Source organism: Akebia trifoliata, chromosome 15 (assembly GCF_017979445.1).
Source record: "Akebia trifoliata isolate Shusen 1 chromosome 15, ASM1797944v1, whole genome shotgun sequence".
Classification (NCBI taxonomy): Eukaryota; Viridiplantae; Streptophyta; class Magnoliopsida; order Ranunculales; family Lardizabalaceae; genus Akebia; species Akebia trifoliata.
This window is the reverse complement of record NC_141389.1, coordinates 20,084,850-20,102,583: the sequence shown is the minus strand read 5'-3', so window position 1 is coordinate 20,102,583 and position 17,734 is coordinate 20,084,850. Positions and strand designations below refer to the sequence as shown.

The 17,734-nt window shown below is 34.1% G+C and overlaps 1 protein-coding gene, 1 long non-coding RNA gene and 1 pseudogene across 3 annotated transcripts; 1 reads left to right on the top strand and 2 right to left on the bottom strand.

Moving 5' to 3' along the window:
• Positions 1-1,600: 1,600 nt before the first annotated feature.
• LOC147384540 (protein FAR1-RELATED SEQUENCE 5-like) lies at positions 1,601-7,613 on the top strand (annotated as a pseudogene). Its single transcript, XR_015173104.1, has 6 exons — positions 1,601-1,942; positions 4,319-6,662; positions 6,756-6,852; positions 6,948-7,016; positions 7,100-7,245; positions 7,326-7,613. The product of XR_015173104.1 is annotated as a protein FAR1-RELATED SEQUENCE 5-like (transcript).
• A 1,250-nt stretch (positions 7,614-8,863) lies between these two features.
• LOC147384539 (uncharacterized) lies at positions 8,864-11,871 on the bottom strand. The gene is made up of 2 exons (XR_015172413.1): positions 11,525-11,871; positions 8,864-9,272 (listed from the first exon to the last, which is right to left on the bottom strand). It is a non-coding gene; the product is annotated as an uncharacterized LOC147384539 (long non-coding RNA).
• An 86-nt stretch (positions 11,872-11,957) lies between these two features.
• LOC147384538 (laccase-17-like) lies at positions 11,958-16,158 on the bottom strand. Its single transcript, XM_086425595.1, has 6 exons — positions 15,983-16,158; positions 15,690-15,841; positions 14,818-15,062; positions 14,582-14,710; positions 13,228-14,196; positions 11,958-12,332 (listed from the first exon to the last, which is right to left on the bottom strand). Exons 1-6 carry the CDS (start codon positions 16,097-16,099, stop codon positions 12,202-12,204), a joined length of 1,743 nt encoding a protein of 580 aa, XP_086281721.1. The 5' UTR covers positions 16,100-16,158; the 3' UTR covers positions 11,958-12,201.
• Positions 16,159-17,734: the final 1,576 nt, after the last annotated feature.

Genomic DNA, 17,734 nt, shown 5'->3' with positions numbered 1-17,734 from the left:
AACTGTAACTTAACTTTTAATAATTTTTTTTATTTTTAAGATTAAGTTTGGTTGGACATTTGATTAAAGATGAAGGGTATTTTAGTAAAGATGAAGGGTATTTTGGTAAAAATGAAAGATGTGTTGGTAAAGATGAAGGGTATTTTGGTAATTCTCTTTTATTTTTAAAAGTTAAGTTTAGTTGAGAATTTGATTAAAGATGAAGGGTATTTTGGAAAATGTATGGTATTTTGGCAATTCCCTTTTATTTTTTAAGGTTAAATTTGATTAAAGATGAAGGGTATTTTTGAAGATAGAAGATATTTTGATAAAGATGAAGGGTATTTTGATAATTCTTTTTTATTTTTTAAAGTTAAATTTGGTTGAAAATTTAATTAAAGATAAATGGTATTTTGGTAATTTCATTTTATTTTTTAAGGTTAAGTTTGATTGTAATTTTGATTAAAGATGAAGGGTATTTTGGTAAAAATGAAGGGTCTTTTGGAATTTGAAGTGTATTTTAATAATCTCATTTCATTTTTTAATGTTAAGTTTGTTTGAAAATTTGATTAAAGATGAAGGGTATTTTGGTAATTACACTTGAATCGTTTTACGTTTTTGACTTCCCACAAAAGTCATTTGAAAAAGTCCCTCTTGGATGATTTATTTTAAGAGCTACTTTTAGGCTTCAATTGAAATCCACGGGAGCCAAATAAGTTCAAACGAACATTATTTATCTGACTTTGTTGGCATAAAAGCCAAAAAAGTATTTAAAAAAAAAAAACAGCCCCCCTTACTTAAAAAAAAAAAAAATTAGCGTTTGTAATTCAAAAGAACAGGACTCAAGTTTCTCTTGAAGAACTTTGTTTCATCTCTAAAGGAGAGCTTAAGAGCTTTTATCTTTTAAGAGAAAGTGATCCCCCTTACCAATGAGGAAAACTTTGATATTTATATAGTAAAAGCTAGTTTAACTTTCCAATCATGCCATAACTTAAAGAGTTTTGATTGATTTGTTTAAAGGCTAAATTTGTTCAAATCTGATTTAAAAGATTCTATGGACTATTGGTGGGCCAAACTCATTTATTTGGGTGTAGGGTACAATACTTAATATGTAGATCACTTAGACTTACTAGACTATGGATTTTATTTGTGAAAACCCAAAATTGAAGTTTTATGAGGCTCGCTCCCTATTAATGGCCTAATTTAAATTTGTGATCCATTTATAACTTCTAAGGACTATTTTTTTTTTTAATTTGTGAAGCACATAAGGATCAATTTAAAATTGTGACGCCTACAGTACCAAAAGTGGAGTATATCATAAATGAGTAAGAGACAATTTCTTCAAAGCTTTGAATAATGTTTTACAAGGGTATTTTAGGTATTTCATCAAATAATATTTGAAAAAGTTTTTGAAAACACAATGTTCTAAAAAGTCGGCCTCAAATTATCTATAATCAGCCTTTAATTCAATAAATTTTCTAAAAAATACAAATTGAATGGTCATTTTTCCTTTATTTTATATTACATAGACTATTTGATTTCATATCTTTAATTTGTCTTTTTCTAACCTTAAAAATATATATATATACTGACATACTTCCCAGCCAATATTCAAAAGAGTCCGACTCTCCCACGGTCGTTCGTGGGAAAGTAGTATGCGAACTACTATTATTGCCGTTCGATTTCGTAACTACAAATCTCAAGATAATTGCCACGTCAGCCACTTACCACGTCATTCTCCTCCTCCTTCTCCTACGCACTCCAACTAAGAAAACCCAAATTGCTAGGGTTTCTCTTCCAAAATCGTATCAGCAACCAACCCTTCTTCTCTGTAACGTGGATCAAGCTCTGATGAATGAAAAATCAAGCTTCGAAGATAGAAACTAACGAAGCCCATGCCATCAGAAATCAAGATTCTATCTTTGTCTGTTTCGATACATGATTCCGAACAAAAACACTATTGGTAACTTGAAATCTTCTTCTTCTTGCTAAGTCCAATGAACCTTCTATTTAGTTTCTCTTATTTTCTTTCTAAGTCTCCATGTTCTGAGTTTCTTTTTTTGATAATTGGATTTTTCTTGCTCTCATGATCTTGGATGTTTTGGTTCTGATTTTGAATTTTGGGCAGATTTAAGAGATTTTGATGTTTGGTTTTGGATTTATTCCTAAAATAGCTAACAGTGAGAGACCCATTTCTCGTTTTTACTGTCTCTAGTTAATTTGATCCACTGGATGTTTGAAGAAAATCCCAAAAGAAGCTCCCAAATAAAAGGGAAGTGCCTTTGAAATTTTCACTGGAAGTTCTACTAAACATTAATCTACTAAATAACTAGATAATCTTTTGGTAACATTTCATTAATTCAATCAAAACTTGGAATTGTCTTTTTAAAATTTTTCTTTAGACCTAGATACTAAAGGTCAAGTTTGGAGCTTGATTTCTATAATTGGCTAAAGGATAGCATTAGTGGCAGTTTGGGTAGAGTTAGTTTTTGGACTGGACCAACCCAATTCTTGGGTCTCTAAAACAAGAGTGTTGCCTTGATGCAAGCATAGTATAGGGTTTTCCAGTTGTTATGAAGCAGAATATTCTTGGGCATGTCGTTAGCTTTGAAGCCAGTTAAGGTTATTTGTGATTCCATGATTTGTGTCAACTTATTCCCATCATGTATACCTGATAGATGTTCGTTTCTTTACTTATATGGAGTGGTATATTAGTTAGCTTTTGAGAAGGAGAATTTGCAGGTTATGATCTCATCAACATGGTTGTCTATTCTTCGAGGTCAATCATGAATGGAATGAAATTTCTGATCATGATTCATGTAATCATATTAGGGGGTGGGAGACTTTTACACTGACTGCCGACTTGACACAACCCTCCTCCTTTATATGTGCTCGGGACTGGCAATGTAGTGTAAAAAGAACACTACATAGGCGGAGTTTATAAACCTAACACCTAGAAGATCTCAATTTATTAGGTTAATATTTAGGTTAATGTGACTGAAGGAGTTCTAAAGCACTTTAAATAATCAGTGGATGAAATGGTTGGGGGAAATGTGCTCTGCTTCCTTTATGTGATTTGATATTAGAACACCATTCTTTGCTCGTGCAAATTCACAAAATTTTGTAGTCATTGACATTGAGTTTTAGGGTGATAACAATTTTCTCGTGCTATTGGGACTTTTCTTAAGAAGGTTTGCAAGGGCATGAGGTTGGACAAGGGCAAATGAGCATCCAATTTAGTTGAGGAAGCTCTTAAAGGAAATGGTTTTTTAGTTTAAGCAAAAACAGTCAAAGGCCATGCAAAGTGGAGAGATCTTTCCAATCTAGTTGAAATTTGAGAAAATGTAATTTGTGCTTGGCACTTTTGGGAGGATAAAGCAAGGATTATTGTTTTAGGGATAGTTTACCTTTTTTTTTTTTTTTTTTTTTTTTTTTTTTTTTTTTTTTTTTCTAATGAACTGGAAGGTACCCTTTTTAGAATCAGAATATGACGCCATGAGTTTGAATTCTTCATTGTATGATTTAAGGATTTGAATCTTGAATTCAAATTAACATCTGATTCAAACTATTATGATATTAGCTCTATTGGGCCGGCTCAACATTAATTTTCCAAACCTGAACTTGGCCATAATGTTTAGTTTGGGTTGGGCTTGTTGGGGCTGAGCTTTGGGTCCTTTTTTATTTTTTTAAAAACACCCCCTTATTTTGGGTTCATTTAACAGGTTATGAACCTTTGATTAGAGTTCTGTTTGGTTGCTCTCCTTAAAAACAGGTGTAGATGGGAAGCATTTGTAGTTTCTTGTTCGTAAACACAACAAAACTCGAAATCCCACCTTGGTTTTGACTTAACCTATCAATCTATTTTGAAAAGAAACACAATTACACAGATTATAAATTAATCATTTTTTTTTACACTTGTCAAAGGTCTTCATCATGTTTAGCTTCCTAGAATTTCCTGAATTTTGCTTTCCTCCCTTTCGGCTTCTCTGAAAATTCACTCTTCATAAAGTCCTAAATGAATCGAACCCCCTTACCTTTTCCTCTCAAAAGAAGAAGAAGAAAAAGGAAAAACAACTCTCACAAGTTATACCTTAAGAGATGCAGTTCCCTTGCCTGGTTTGGTTTGTAAAGGCCGTATGTGCCATTGATTGAGTCTTGGTATTTTTTGATTATTTGGCATTGGGTGGAGGTTGGATTTTGATGGTATGGGTTATTTTTAATTGCCATTTTTTACTCATAAATGAGGGGCATTGTGTCTTTATTTATTTTGTTTTTAATTTTTTTTTTGTATTTTATTCCACCAATTTTACTAGTAATATTTTGACGTTTTTTCATATAGATTTCCAAATGGAATTTGAAAATGATGGGGGTAAGGAGACATATATACAAAAAGACGATGACTATGAAAAACTTTACATTTATAGTTATGGTGAAGGCATTGAAGGAAATGATAATACAATTGAAGGAGACGGAAAAAAGATTCAAGAAGAAAATTTAGATAATGAAGATGAGTTAAATGATAATGTTATTCGTGATGCACGAATACTAGTTGAAGATGACATGAATGGGTTTTGTCCATGCGTTGGAATGGAGTTTGAGTCTCAAGAAGATGCATACAATTTCTATAATACTTATGCAGGTAAAATGGGATTCAGTATTCGAAAAAATACATCAAGTAAATCTCAACGTACCAAGGATGTGATTGGTCGTATTTATTGTTGTTCCCTTGAAGGGAAGCGAGATCCTAGATCCAAACCTTTTGAAAAAAGAAAAAGGAATTATGCTGATTTAAGGACGGGTTGTAAGGCAATGATGGCTATAAGAAAGAGAAAGGAAGATAAATGGGTTGTGACCCATGTTGTAGAAGAGCATAACCATAACCTTGTGACTCCAAGTAAAAGACATATGCTTAGATCTCAACGAAAAATAAGTGAAAGTCAAGGAAAAACTATTGAGAATATGCGTCTAGCAGGAATTAGAACAAGCCTTATGATGGATTACATGGCTGCGGAAGCTGGAGGAGTTCGTAACATTGGTTTTACAAGAAAAGATGCAAATAATTATTTGAGTACAAAACGTCAAGGGAAATTAGAAAAAGGTGATGCTCAAGCTGTACTTGATTATCTTCAACGTCAACAAATGGAGAATCCTTCATTTTTTTATTCCATTCAAGTTGACTCAGAGGGTCACATGACAAATTTTTTTTGAGCTGATGCTAGGTCGAGAATGGATTACCACTACTTTGGAGATGTTGTATGTTTTGACCCCACATATGGAACGAATATGTATGGTATGCCGTTTGAACCAATTGTAGGCGTCAATCATCATTATCAAACAATATTATTTGGTGGTGCATTACTTTATTCTGAAACGGAGGAATCTTTTGTATGGGTGATGAAATCATGGATGATGGCAATGAATGGAAAACAACCTAATGTAATTCTTACTGATCAAGAATCAGCTATTGGTGGAGCTATTGATCAGATTTTACCAGACGTCCGACATAGATTTTGCTTGTGGCATATAAACAGAAATGCATTGAAAAATATACCTCATACAATTAATTCGTATAAAGATTTTTCCCGTGAGTTCAATAATTGTTTGTATGGAAATGAAACAGTTGAAGAGTTTGAGATTAACTGGGCACAAATGATTGAGAGGTATAACTTAAGAGAGAATAAGTGGTTGACAAAGTTATTCGAAAAACGAGAAAAATGGGCATCAGTTTACACCCGTGACATATTTTGTGCAGCTATGTATACGACCCAACGAAGTGAAAGCATAAATTCTTATTTTGATAAATACCTAAAAAAAGGTATGCATTTATTTGAGTTTGTTAATCAATATGAAAAAGCTGTTTTGGATAGGCGAGAGGCAGAAAATAATGAAGATTATGATACTACTTATAAAATGCCAGTTTTAAGATTTTCCACGAAAATTGAGAAGGAAGCAGCAAGAGTCTACACAAGAATAATCTTTCAGAAGTTTCAAGAACAACTATTTCAAGCATTTTCTTATCGTCATAGAAAAGTTAAGGTAATTGGAACAAGAAGCATATATTATTTGTGGATGGAGGGACATGAGCAATTGATCCGTACTATTACATATGACTCTTCTGACACAAGTGCTACCTGTAGTTGCCAGTTGTTTGAATTTGCAGGTTATCTATGTAGACACATCTTGAAGATTTTTGTAGTTGAAGATGTTCAAATTCTTCTAGCTCGTTATATATTAAAAAGGTGGACAAGAGATGCGAAGTCTGGATCTATGGTGTTCAATAAAGGTGAAGAAATTCAAGACAATGTTCATGACGCTACTGCAATTAGATATCGCAAACTTTCTCAAGAAGCGATCAATATCGCGACTAAGGCTTCTATATCTACTGAAGTGTATAAGGTGGCGATGCATGGCCTACATAATACATTAAGAGATATTGAAGTTGCATTGAAAAATGTAACAATCAACCCTAAGGAGCCCAATAAAAGTATTGAAAGAAAACATAATGGTGAAACAAGTTTAATAAGTTCAGAAACCCATTTAAAAAATCAGAAGCCATTACTTGATCCACCTGTTGTGAAGCATAAGGGGCGACCTAAGAGATTACTATCATGGGTTGATAAGTTATCAAAGAGAAAGACGAATGCCAATAAAAAAATACAAAGAAAGTCAGGCCATACAGTCAGGTATCCTTTAACATTATTTATTACTTCATGAATAATTATACACACAGTAAAGATTAAATATATTTTGATAATTTATATTATTGGTCCATGTAGTTCACAGACCTCAAAAAGTTCAATTGGAGGTTCCATTCATATATCAAGTCCATATCTTTTGGGAAATAATGACAGAGAGTTATATAATTTAAGTCAAGTAAGTAAATTTTCTACTTTAAATAAGTGATCCTATTCATTTGATTTCATTCATTATTATGTTTAATTTGACCTTTTGATAAATTAATTTTATAGGGCTGTTACATGGATGTTATCCAACCATCATCAGATGCATCCGATTTTCGACTTTCTTATTTAAGTCAGGTACTAAAATTTACTTCAATTTTTGACACTTTAAATCATATTGTTAATTTAAAAAAATATACTGAAAATGAATGGTCGTATAGGAATCCTTCGTGGTTGGCAATAATGTTTGTACAACACGACATGATGAGACATCCACTAATCCAGATCATGCGGTGAATCCAAATCAATCTCGTGACAATGTGTTCATTGATCTTAATAACTAAGGAATTAATCATCTTTTTTGTTGGTATGTAATCAATATCAGGTATTGATTGTTTTAATAACGCACAAAATTTCCTTTTAAATTGACGTTTTTTTATGGTGTAGATTGTGGACATACATGGGAGCTGATTCTGAAGAGTTATAGAAGATTTGCAGGTTATAAGAAGTTGGGAAGCAAAAGGTGTTTAGTAAAGTAGTGTTTAATAATAAAATAATAGTGGATCTCTACAAGTGTATGGTTGGAGAATCACAAAAATTTATTGGATGTGCAGAGAAATCGAGGAAGGCATTCAATCATTTGTTTAGTTTTTCTAGTTTTGAAAGAGATTGTAATATCATTTTATTAACTTATTTGGAATTACTTGGAGTATTTTTATTTATTTTTTATTTATATTACTTAGGGTATTTCAGATAAGATAGACCATGTTGATTAATGTGAGATTATGGCTTGGTATTGTTATGATTTAACAGTGGTCACTATCATTCATAAGTCACTTAAATGTTATAACTCCACTTTCTGCAGGTTTCTCAATTTTTTTTATTTCTCATGTAGATCTTAAATAAATGCAGTATATTTTAGCATGTGATTATAAATGTGATGCAGATTTTTTTTATTTATTATTTTTTGTGTACTACAATATTGGATAAATGTCCTTGAATATATATATATATCATAGTTGCGAAATAGACATTTGAATTAAAAGTTACAACGTGAGCATAACAAAAATTAGAATCTCAATTTTTGTACTTTATTATTTTTTTATATATAAATTGTCGATATAAATATAAAAAAATACATTCCAATATTTAAAATTAAGAGTATATCATTCTCCATTTGTCATTCATTGTAAAAAAAATTTTATTGGAAATGATTGCAATTGCTGTTGAAAAACCTAATTAAGATGTGAAAAAGATGAGAAAAATGGTAGTTTTGGTATTTCAAAATCATTATAACGAGAGGTGAGGTTTAGGGACCACTAAGAAATAATTTTTTAATTAAATAAAGTATTAAGATACCACTAAAAAATTAAGGATTACTTAGAAGAAAAAAAACATCCATCAAGGTCTTTTAAGTAATTTTCCCTTGAAATTTTTGTACTGTCTCAATATTTTGGCCATGATATTCCAATTTCATCCAATACAAGGAAACGACGATCTTGAAACATTGCATGTTAGCAAATGTCTAGGGAGTGTTTCACTAGAGATCATCTTGATATTATACTGAATGGGACGTCGCACTAGGACATTATTTAAACCTTGGTGAGGCGCTCAGTCGACTGGATCACCAAATTGATGCACTAGACACAAAGCATCAGCATAATACACTCTTTTTCTGATATTAAATTGATTCATGAACTCATCGAGTGATTCAAGCATAAAAAGCAGGCTTCATTATTTGAACAATTTCATGCCTGGGCAAGGCTTCATTAACTTGAAGAAAGACAGGTGGCTTTCCCAGCATGTAGACATCGATCCCTATCAAGATTAGATCATGGCGATACTCTGAGAATCTTCCTTTTCTCAAGTACTTGAATGGCTCATCTATATTTAGATTATTGGAGATTTTAAACTTAAAAAAACAAAAAAAATGTAATACTAGAAAAACAACCATTAGCAGCAAATGAGAAGTTGCCAATCAATCATGATGTTTCAACCAAATAAACCTCCCATCTTTAAAACTTAAATCATTAGAAGAAGTTAATAACCAACAGTCTAGAATACAGTTGTCTGTCTAAATGCAATCAAGAATAAAAACATAACAAAGGCTATTCAGTGTCTACTGGATATGCTGAAGGAGCTGACTTTCATTGGAGTCACGACCACCAGTGGTGCTTCAGGAGACTCGCTGACAACAAACTTTTCATGCATAAAGCGACTGTCAACAATAGATTCTTCTTTGAGGACGATCTTGTAGCAGTAGCAGCACTTCAGGCCATCCTAGTTTTGGTAGCATTCATGTGAACTGTTCTTCACCTGCTGGAAGTTCCATATCACACTGAACTTGCCCACCGTTGCAACCAGATGGCGTTCCTGCTTTCCATTCTCTGTGACCTGAGTAAACAATATTGTAACGTATCTGTCAAAAAAAAAAGGTTTAATTCATCCAAGGAAATATCGTAGAACTAGAAAGCAATAAATTATAATTTACCCAACGGAGCCTTTAAAAGACAATCTTTTTGGATCTATGACAGAATTCATTAAATCCTGGAAGATCAAACCATAGGGCATTAATACTGCTGTTGAATTGCAATTTAATGATGGCCAAACTATTGAATACCCATCAGTTTATCTTCCTTGGTTCATTTATCTCTGTAAGATGGACACACCACCGTTTGACAGTGGCGATGATGCATCAATTACCCTTAGTGAGAAGTTTTTAACCTCAACTTCTGTTTCTAGCTAATGTCCTCGAAATCTAAGTTTCAGTCATTTCCCCATAGGTTCAAAGCATCCTCATCCATAATTGCCCAATCTTGTCCTCAAGTGATGGATGCCCCTCTCAAAGGTAGATCCAAAAACTCATGTCTCTAAAAAAATCTGCAAATTGCACATTGCTTCAAGTAAACTTACCACCCTCTTTCTTATCACGGGCAAATCTAATCACATTGAAGTGGCGACTGAAGCACCAAGGGTGATCCTACATGCCCCCAAACATCATCCAACTTCACCTACAAATGGAACCCCATGTACTTGTAGATCCGTAAACCTCCCCCACATAAACCCAGCACAATCTGTGGGATGTCATCAAATTCGTTTAACATCTTAGACATATTTCAAGGTTCTAAGGATAAGACGCAGCAAGCCACCAACTACCCTCTAGTTCTTCTTGTTTAGGTCATATGAAAGTACCATTGGATCAAGTTCAATGTGGTTTGAGTTGCAATAACATACAAAACCCATGTCCAACCTTTGGAATGATCACTGTGGCATAAGTTCATCAGAATTCATTTACTAAATATCAGAAAACTTGTTACTTGCCCAACCTTTGAAACCTATAGACCCCAGTGATGGATATGTATAACAAAGTTTGGTTAACAAAGGTTGCCAATGATATGTATAAAAAGGTTGGACATCGGTTACCTCAACCGATTGGTTTATTTTAATACAATTGATCTACTTAGCAAAAAAAAATATATATATATATAGGGAGCGGTTCGGCAGCCCCTTATGGTGCCACACATTTTTTGTAAATTACTTATGATGGAGTTACAAGTTTTGGAATAGGCTGATTTTTTTTTAGGATGATCTCTATGGTGAAGAGATCATCCTCACCAAAAATCAGTTCATTTTGAAACTTCTAACCCAAGTTTACAAGTTGAAGAATCGTGGACCATCCAATTGTTGTAAATCACTTTTGATGGGGTTAGAAGTTTTGGAATGAGCTGATTTTTGGTGAGGATGATCTCCTCATCATAGAGATCATCCTCACAAAAAATCAGCTCATTCCAAAGCTTGTAACCCATGTTTTTAAAAATGCGTGGCACCATGTGGGGCACCATAATGGGGCTGCTGAACCGCTCCCATATATATATATGAATCATGTTTATCAAACTTTTTATTCTTCTAAACTACAAAATTAACAACAAATCCTAATTACAAATTAACTTTGATGAATCTCAAATCACAACAATTAACCCCAAGAGTTTTCCAAGCTAGTTTGGTACAATTCACAAACTTAGTCAAATCCCCATGAGTTGGAAATGTTATTACAACAATGTAGTCAAACCAATCATTTCAGATTCAACTTAAAGTACTGATGAGAAGGCACATTAACACTTAGGAATTTTACGAACTATGGGATAGGTGAAAGCAATGAGTCTATGTAGTGACAATTAGACATATTTTCTGGACTTGGGCAATCACACTAGAGGATGCAAAGACCCCCATTCCACCAATATCTACGTAGACCCAACAAGTAGTGTGCCTACACACACACATATAAGGCCAAACAAATCAATAGGAGGATAACAGAGTATGGCTTTCCAAGAATCACATGCTTAACAAGAAATCCCTTTGGGGATTTTCTTCAAACATCCAGTGGATCAAATTAATTAGAGACAGTAAAAAAGAGAAATGGGTCTCTCACTGTTAGCTATTTTAGGAATAAATCCAAAACCAAACATCAAAATCTCTTAAATCTGTCCAAAATTCAAAATCAGAACCAAAACACCCAAGATCATGAGAGCAAGAAAAATCCAATTACCAAAAAAAGAAACTCAGAACATGGAGACTTAGAGAGAAAATAAGAGAAACTAAATAGAAGGTTCATTGGACTTAGCAAGAAGAAGAAGATTTCAAGTTACCAGTAGTGTTTTTGTTCGGAATCATGTATCGAAACAGACAAAGATAGAATCTTGATTTCTGATGGCATGGGCTTCGTTAGTTTCTATCTTCGAAGCTTGATTTTTCATTCATCAGAGCTTGATCCACGTTATAGAGAAGAAAGGTTGGTTGCTGATTCAATTTTGGAAGAGAAACCCTAGCAATTTGGGTTTTCTTAGTTGGAGTGCGTAGGAGAAGGAGGAGGAGGAGACTGACGTGGTAAGTGGCTGACGTGGCAATTATCTTGAGATTTGTAGTTACGAAATCGAACGGCAATAACAGTAGTTCGCATACTACTTTCCCACGAACGACCGTGGGAGAGCCGGACTCTATTCAAAAACCAATTTTTAAAAACGTCATAAATAAAGTTTAATGGAAGTGACATCATATTATTATTGAGACCCCCGTTAAATATTGAATTCACATTATTACAAAACATTCTCGAGAACTCTTTTCATCCTCAATGGAGGGGTTGGTATTAAAAGGTCAACCAAACAAAACAATCATCAATTGCAATTGGTTAAAATGCTTCTTTGCTACTCCTTTTTTCTGGTAGGGGAAAGGAAATTAAAAAATGAAACAAAACATAATAAAGGAAAATAATAAGTTAAAAAAATCACGAAAGATAGCTTCCTATCAAACTAGTTGAATCTGGAAGTCAACACTTGGGTAGATCAGATGGCGGAGGTGGCAGCTTCTGATTGGGGAGCTCCCCATCCAAGACGACCCAAGCCATTTTCAAGCCCCAGCTTGTGTGGATTTCCAGGTGGCAATGCATAAACCATACACCTGTCATCATTTACAAAATAATACAATTAGCCCACTTATATATATTGTCATATTTTAAACTTTTTTACATTAGTCCTACATTTATATAAATTCAACAATGGATCACTAATATAGAAAGCATAGTATTTCAAGGTGATTTGGCACCAAAATTTGATGAAACCAACTAATGGAATTAACTTGACAAATCATTGAGTCAACTCTGAAATTTGATTGAGTCAGCTAAAATATGCACTGAGTTAAGTTACAAACTAGATTAAATAAAAAAAAATTAAAACATTTTTTATTTGACTCATCTGATCTGACTCACAAGTTGTTGGCTTGACTCTACTTGGTAGACATTTGAGTCGAGTTTTAAAATTTTGACAGAAATATTATCAATTAATCTAATGTAATCCAAGGAATTAATCTTAATTGATGCTCAACTAAATCCATAGGATATGTTATGAGATGCATTATTATTACAATGATAGAGTGAATCTCATGTACATTATCTCCAAGGAATTACCTCTATCACCTACCAGTAATTGTATTGTCCTTTAAAGAAAGGACATGCAATTGTCATAAGAATATCAATAATTCATCTTCATGGTTCGCTGGAAAGTCCAATCATTCTTGCTGGCAATAATTTGCATAAGATATAGAAATATGGACCCAGTTATAACCATAGTCACAAATTTGGGAATTTTTTTGACAGAAAGGTGTCTGCTCTAACAAACAAAGATAAATCGGTTAATCAGCAAAATTGATGATTTGTTTTTTTTAAATGACCATTAGTTTGGAAAACTCTTGAAACTTTTTATCCAAATAACCGTAACTCCATCAAACAATTGCCATATCCAAACTTGATTACCAAGCATATAAGCATATATAATAGTTGAAATGATATAGTACACACCTGGGTTGTCAGCGAGGAATCGAATAGCAACCCATCCACCGGATGGCACACCAACGGTGTTCCTCTCAACAGGGTCGACAAGATTGAAATTTGCAGGATCCGTATTGGGATTATAGTTTCCAAATCCTTGCCCCACTACGAAGAAGTTGAAGCCATGAAGGTGAAGAGGGTGGCTCTCGGTGCCAAGTATGCTTGTGTCCTGCATCACCAGCTCAACACTTGTGTTGAAGGGCAATACCACCACTTTTGTCCCAGTACTCACCATAGTGTTATTTGGAGGTATTCCAGTGTAGTTGAATGGAATAATTGGGTTGGCAGGCAAATCAGTTGTGTAGACACCCAAAGATTTTCCCAAGAAATAAGATTGCATGAGCGCTATGGTTGGCATAGCAAAGGAGACATTGTTTATAGAAGCTGAGAACATAGTTCCATTGGGCCCTTGGCATGTTTGGTTTGTAGGACAAGGGTTTGTTCCCAATCCCACTGTGAAGAAGAATCTTTTATCGACAGTTTGTGGGACATTAGCGGGGAATTGGGTAGTGGCCAAGCTACGGAACTTTTTTGTGAAATTCGTGGCGAATGAAGTATCATTAAGAGGAGGAAGGCGTGGTTTGAAGAGTTTGAGTTTCTTAATTGAATTGGTGAAAGAGGAATGAGAGGGTGGTTCATATTCGAGGATGGCAGCAGTGGTGGAATTGTCGAATGTGCCAAGGCCAGTGGCATATAGTCTTGCTAACATAAGGAATGTGGCATTGGGGAAGCGAGGTTTAGTTTTGAGAAGGACATTGGTGGTTTGTCCTGGAGTGATGAGAAGTGTCTTTGTTTCAAAAGGTTTAATGTAAACAGCGTCGGCATCGACTACAGTAAATGTGTGGTTTGCAATGCTGAAGAAAAGCTCGTCATTGAGTGCAGCGTTGATCAATCGTAGGAGATATGTCTTTCCGGGCTTCACCTTCAGCTTGAACGTATCTGTGTGGGAGGCCACCCCATATGTCAAAACTAGGAATAACAATGAAAATCTTACATTGCCACACCAACATTTTTTACAACCCACCAAACGCTAAATTTAAAGACGATGTCTAAGATTTATACATTGAGTCCAAATCGTATACACCCATGGAGGAGTGCTGAAACCCAATTCCAAAATCTCAAATCTTTCCCCATAGATCTATCAATAAATGCAATAAAAGTAGATTAATTGAGATACAGATCTAAGGGGACATATTTGAGGCATAGGAGTGGGGTTTCAACCCTCTACAGGCCCAATATTGATAGCTTTACTAGGTGGGCTTTTTCTTCTTATTATATGGATAAAAAATAAATAAATATAAAGCGCCCTCATTAGCAATGTTACCTTTTGCTGAGCAGTTGTACAATGGCCCAGGAAGTCCATTAATGGTGTAGGCATCAGAGACGTTTGGGCCTCCTCCTGTCTGCAAAGCCTGGCTGATAATTGCCTCAGGATCTGCCTTAAACCACTCTCCTGGATTTGTATTTATATATAAACAAAAATGTAGCTTGTAAAATGTAGATATGTAAGAGAAAAAAGTGACATAATTCAATCATTTGATCTTGATAATTGTTACTTACCAAAGATAATTGGGATTTCCTTGAATGGTTTAGCGAATGGGTAAGGAACACCGAGTTTAGGGAGGATGATGATGGGTCCATAAATAGTTGATCTCAACCATGATATGTGGGCATGCCACCATAGAGTCCCTCTCTGATTCACAATAGTGAAGTTGTAGACGTAGGTCTGGCCAGTATGTATTGGGCATTGAGTCACATAGGCTGGTCCATCTGCCCATCCACTCTGAAGTTGTCGAACTCCATGCCTGTAATTACATTGTTCACCATTTATGGGGAAAAAAAGCGAGCTTCTTTTGCCACACCAACTTTTACTAACAGCATCCCAATATGCTTGCTTTTTCACTATGTGAAAAAAGGGGTAAATTCGACATGAGCCTTTTATAATAGATATCAAATGATCAGGAGTTATAATACATATCATGATGTTATTTAATTCTCCCAAGGATAAATCCCATTACCATTGGATTTTATGTTTTAATAGCTGGGATCATGTGTTTTCTCATTAGTCTCTAGACCCATATAAGGAGTCAGTGGGGGCAATCCCCACCCTCACACAGAACTTTGAGATACCGCTATACTTTCAACGAATTACATGCCCCATTTACCCTTCTCTGAATATCATTTTCTTCCACTTCTAACCAAAAACCTAAGTAGTTTACTCCCACTAAAAGAAAATCCTGACTCCACCCCTGAGTATTGCAATGAAACTTTGAGCTAGGCCATGGATTCAAGTCCAGTTTACCATATCAAGACCAAAAAACCAAAAAATCAAACAAAAAATGTAATTTTTTCATCTAGAAATATTAATTAGCTCAAATTTGAGCAACAAGACTAATTTAAAATGATGGGGGAATAAGATGAGAGTTCCATACCAATGGATAGAGATATTGTTCTGAACATGGTTAACCACCTTAACAATCACCTGGTCTCCTTCCCTTGCCACAATCTGAGGTCCCGGAAACTGATCATTTACGGTCACGATGCTCTTAGTACTACACAAACGGGTGAAGTTCTTCAGCTTAATCTGCAAAAAAAAAATAATAATAATAACAGAGAGACATGAAAACACCCATTATTCATTAATTTATAAAAACACGAATAAAAAAAAAATATATATATATATATATATATATATATATATATAGGCCATGCATGCAACACGTACATCAAATTTGTAGTGTCTTGTTATTCCTGCATCAATGAACCCAGGGAAGAGCCACAAAGCACCCAATAAAAAGATCAAAGCTCTAATAGGAACTTGTGATGAAGAAGGTGCACCCATCCTTCTTTATCTCTATCGGTCTCTCTGGCGAAGATGATGAGAGACAAGATTGTTGAACAACAAAATGTTTGGGTACAAAAACATGAAAGCTCTGAAGGTCGTTTATATAGAAAAAAATAACGATAAAAGCACGTATATGGGTTGTTGATTAGGTGATGAGAAATTGAGAAAAATATACATTAAAGACAGATGGTCTGGAAGTTAAGTTGGACCAACAGTTGGTCAAGCTTAACTTTAGAGTGTTGCCAAAGTCAATCTATCAGATCTCCTTCTTTTATCCGTTAAACTTTTCCCTACAGACAAGATTCCTTAAGTACTCTTAAAATAGCTTCGTGAATGTTTGGATAATTTTTGCTTTAAATTTCTAGTTTTAGTTTATGATCTAAATCCATTTATTATATTTTAGTTATTTTAATCTCCTCATCATGCTTAAGTTTTAAGGAAAATTATATCAAAGACGCACTATATGTCTATAATATGAACGAACTACTTCAATTACCGTGCATGAGGGGGAAAAAAACCGCTACAATTTTTAGATTACATTACTGAAGAGCTAGCTATATTTGACATGCCTCCCTCAATTATCAAATATTTTAATATGTCAACTTGAATCTTTGACCTTGTGTAAAATGCTAGGGAGTTTGGAGTTGGGTGGATCATACTTTTAGCTATATATCATGTTGAAAACTTTGCGAGTCACCGTTCAAATTTAGTTTTAACGAGTTCGGTAGTCATCCATTTTCAACAATTACGATCAAGCTCAAAAAGAATTTTTTTTTTCTTTTTTTCTTCTTGAATCTGAGTTTTTCCAAGTAATCTACAAGTTTATGCTGTTGGATTTCAAATTTGATAATTCATGTGGCCCAACGGCACTTGGTAAGTTAGTCATGGCACTTTGATTCATAAAGGTTTGTTGAGGTAACGAGCTTGATAAAGTAAGGGAGTTTTTGTGATAAAATTGCTTCAGATAGGTTTGCCTGATAATCTCTCTTCTTTTTAAATAAAAATTATTCTCTTTTAATAAAAATAAAAAAAAGTGCCAACTAACTTAGTTTGTTTATTTTCATAAATAAATAGCCTTTCTAATAAAAAATATTAATAATTATCTCAATGCATTATAATATACAGATCAATGAAGCTTATAAAGGCCCAACATTATGAATTGATAGACTCAAAAAATTGTTCCACGTGGCATGAAATTAAACTAACTATCACATATACATAATTCACACACTTTGAAGGGATGGATGAAAAATATATATTGTGTTATCCAGGAGGACTGTAAAAAGAGTCGAGCTAGAGTAAAATTGAAATTAACCTCGTTTCACACATTGCTGATGTGGAGGTGCCCACAGAACCATTGATGTTTTTCACTCTTATCTCGATGAAAAGCCTTAATAGTTCCTTACATGCATCTATGTCAGCAATGTATGAAACGATGTAAATTTCAATGTTACATCATCATTTGCCTTGTAGAAAACTCCATAATGTATTAGAACATGTATGGTTTCGTACATGCATCCATCTCAGTTTTGCATTTTACATCATATCAATTTTCATAAGCTTAGCCTTATCTAAAATGTTTAGAATCCATGTTTGAGTACATGATTTTCCATCAAACTACATGTACATACT

Coding starts and splice junctions, on each gene's coding strand:
- LOC147384538 (XM_086425595.1), bottom strand. CDS start 16,099: ATGGGTGCACCTTCTTCATCACAAGTTCCTATTAGAGCTTTGATCTTT. Junction 14,197..14,581: donor GTACAACTGCTCAGCAAAAG/GTAACATTGCTA, acceptor CCTCCCACACAG/ATACGTTCAAGCTGAAGGTG. Junction 12,333..13,227: donor ATTCCTCGCTGACAACCCAG/GTGTGTACTATA, acceptor AAATGATGACAG/GTGTATGGTTTATGCATTGC.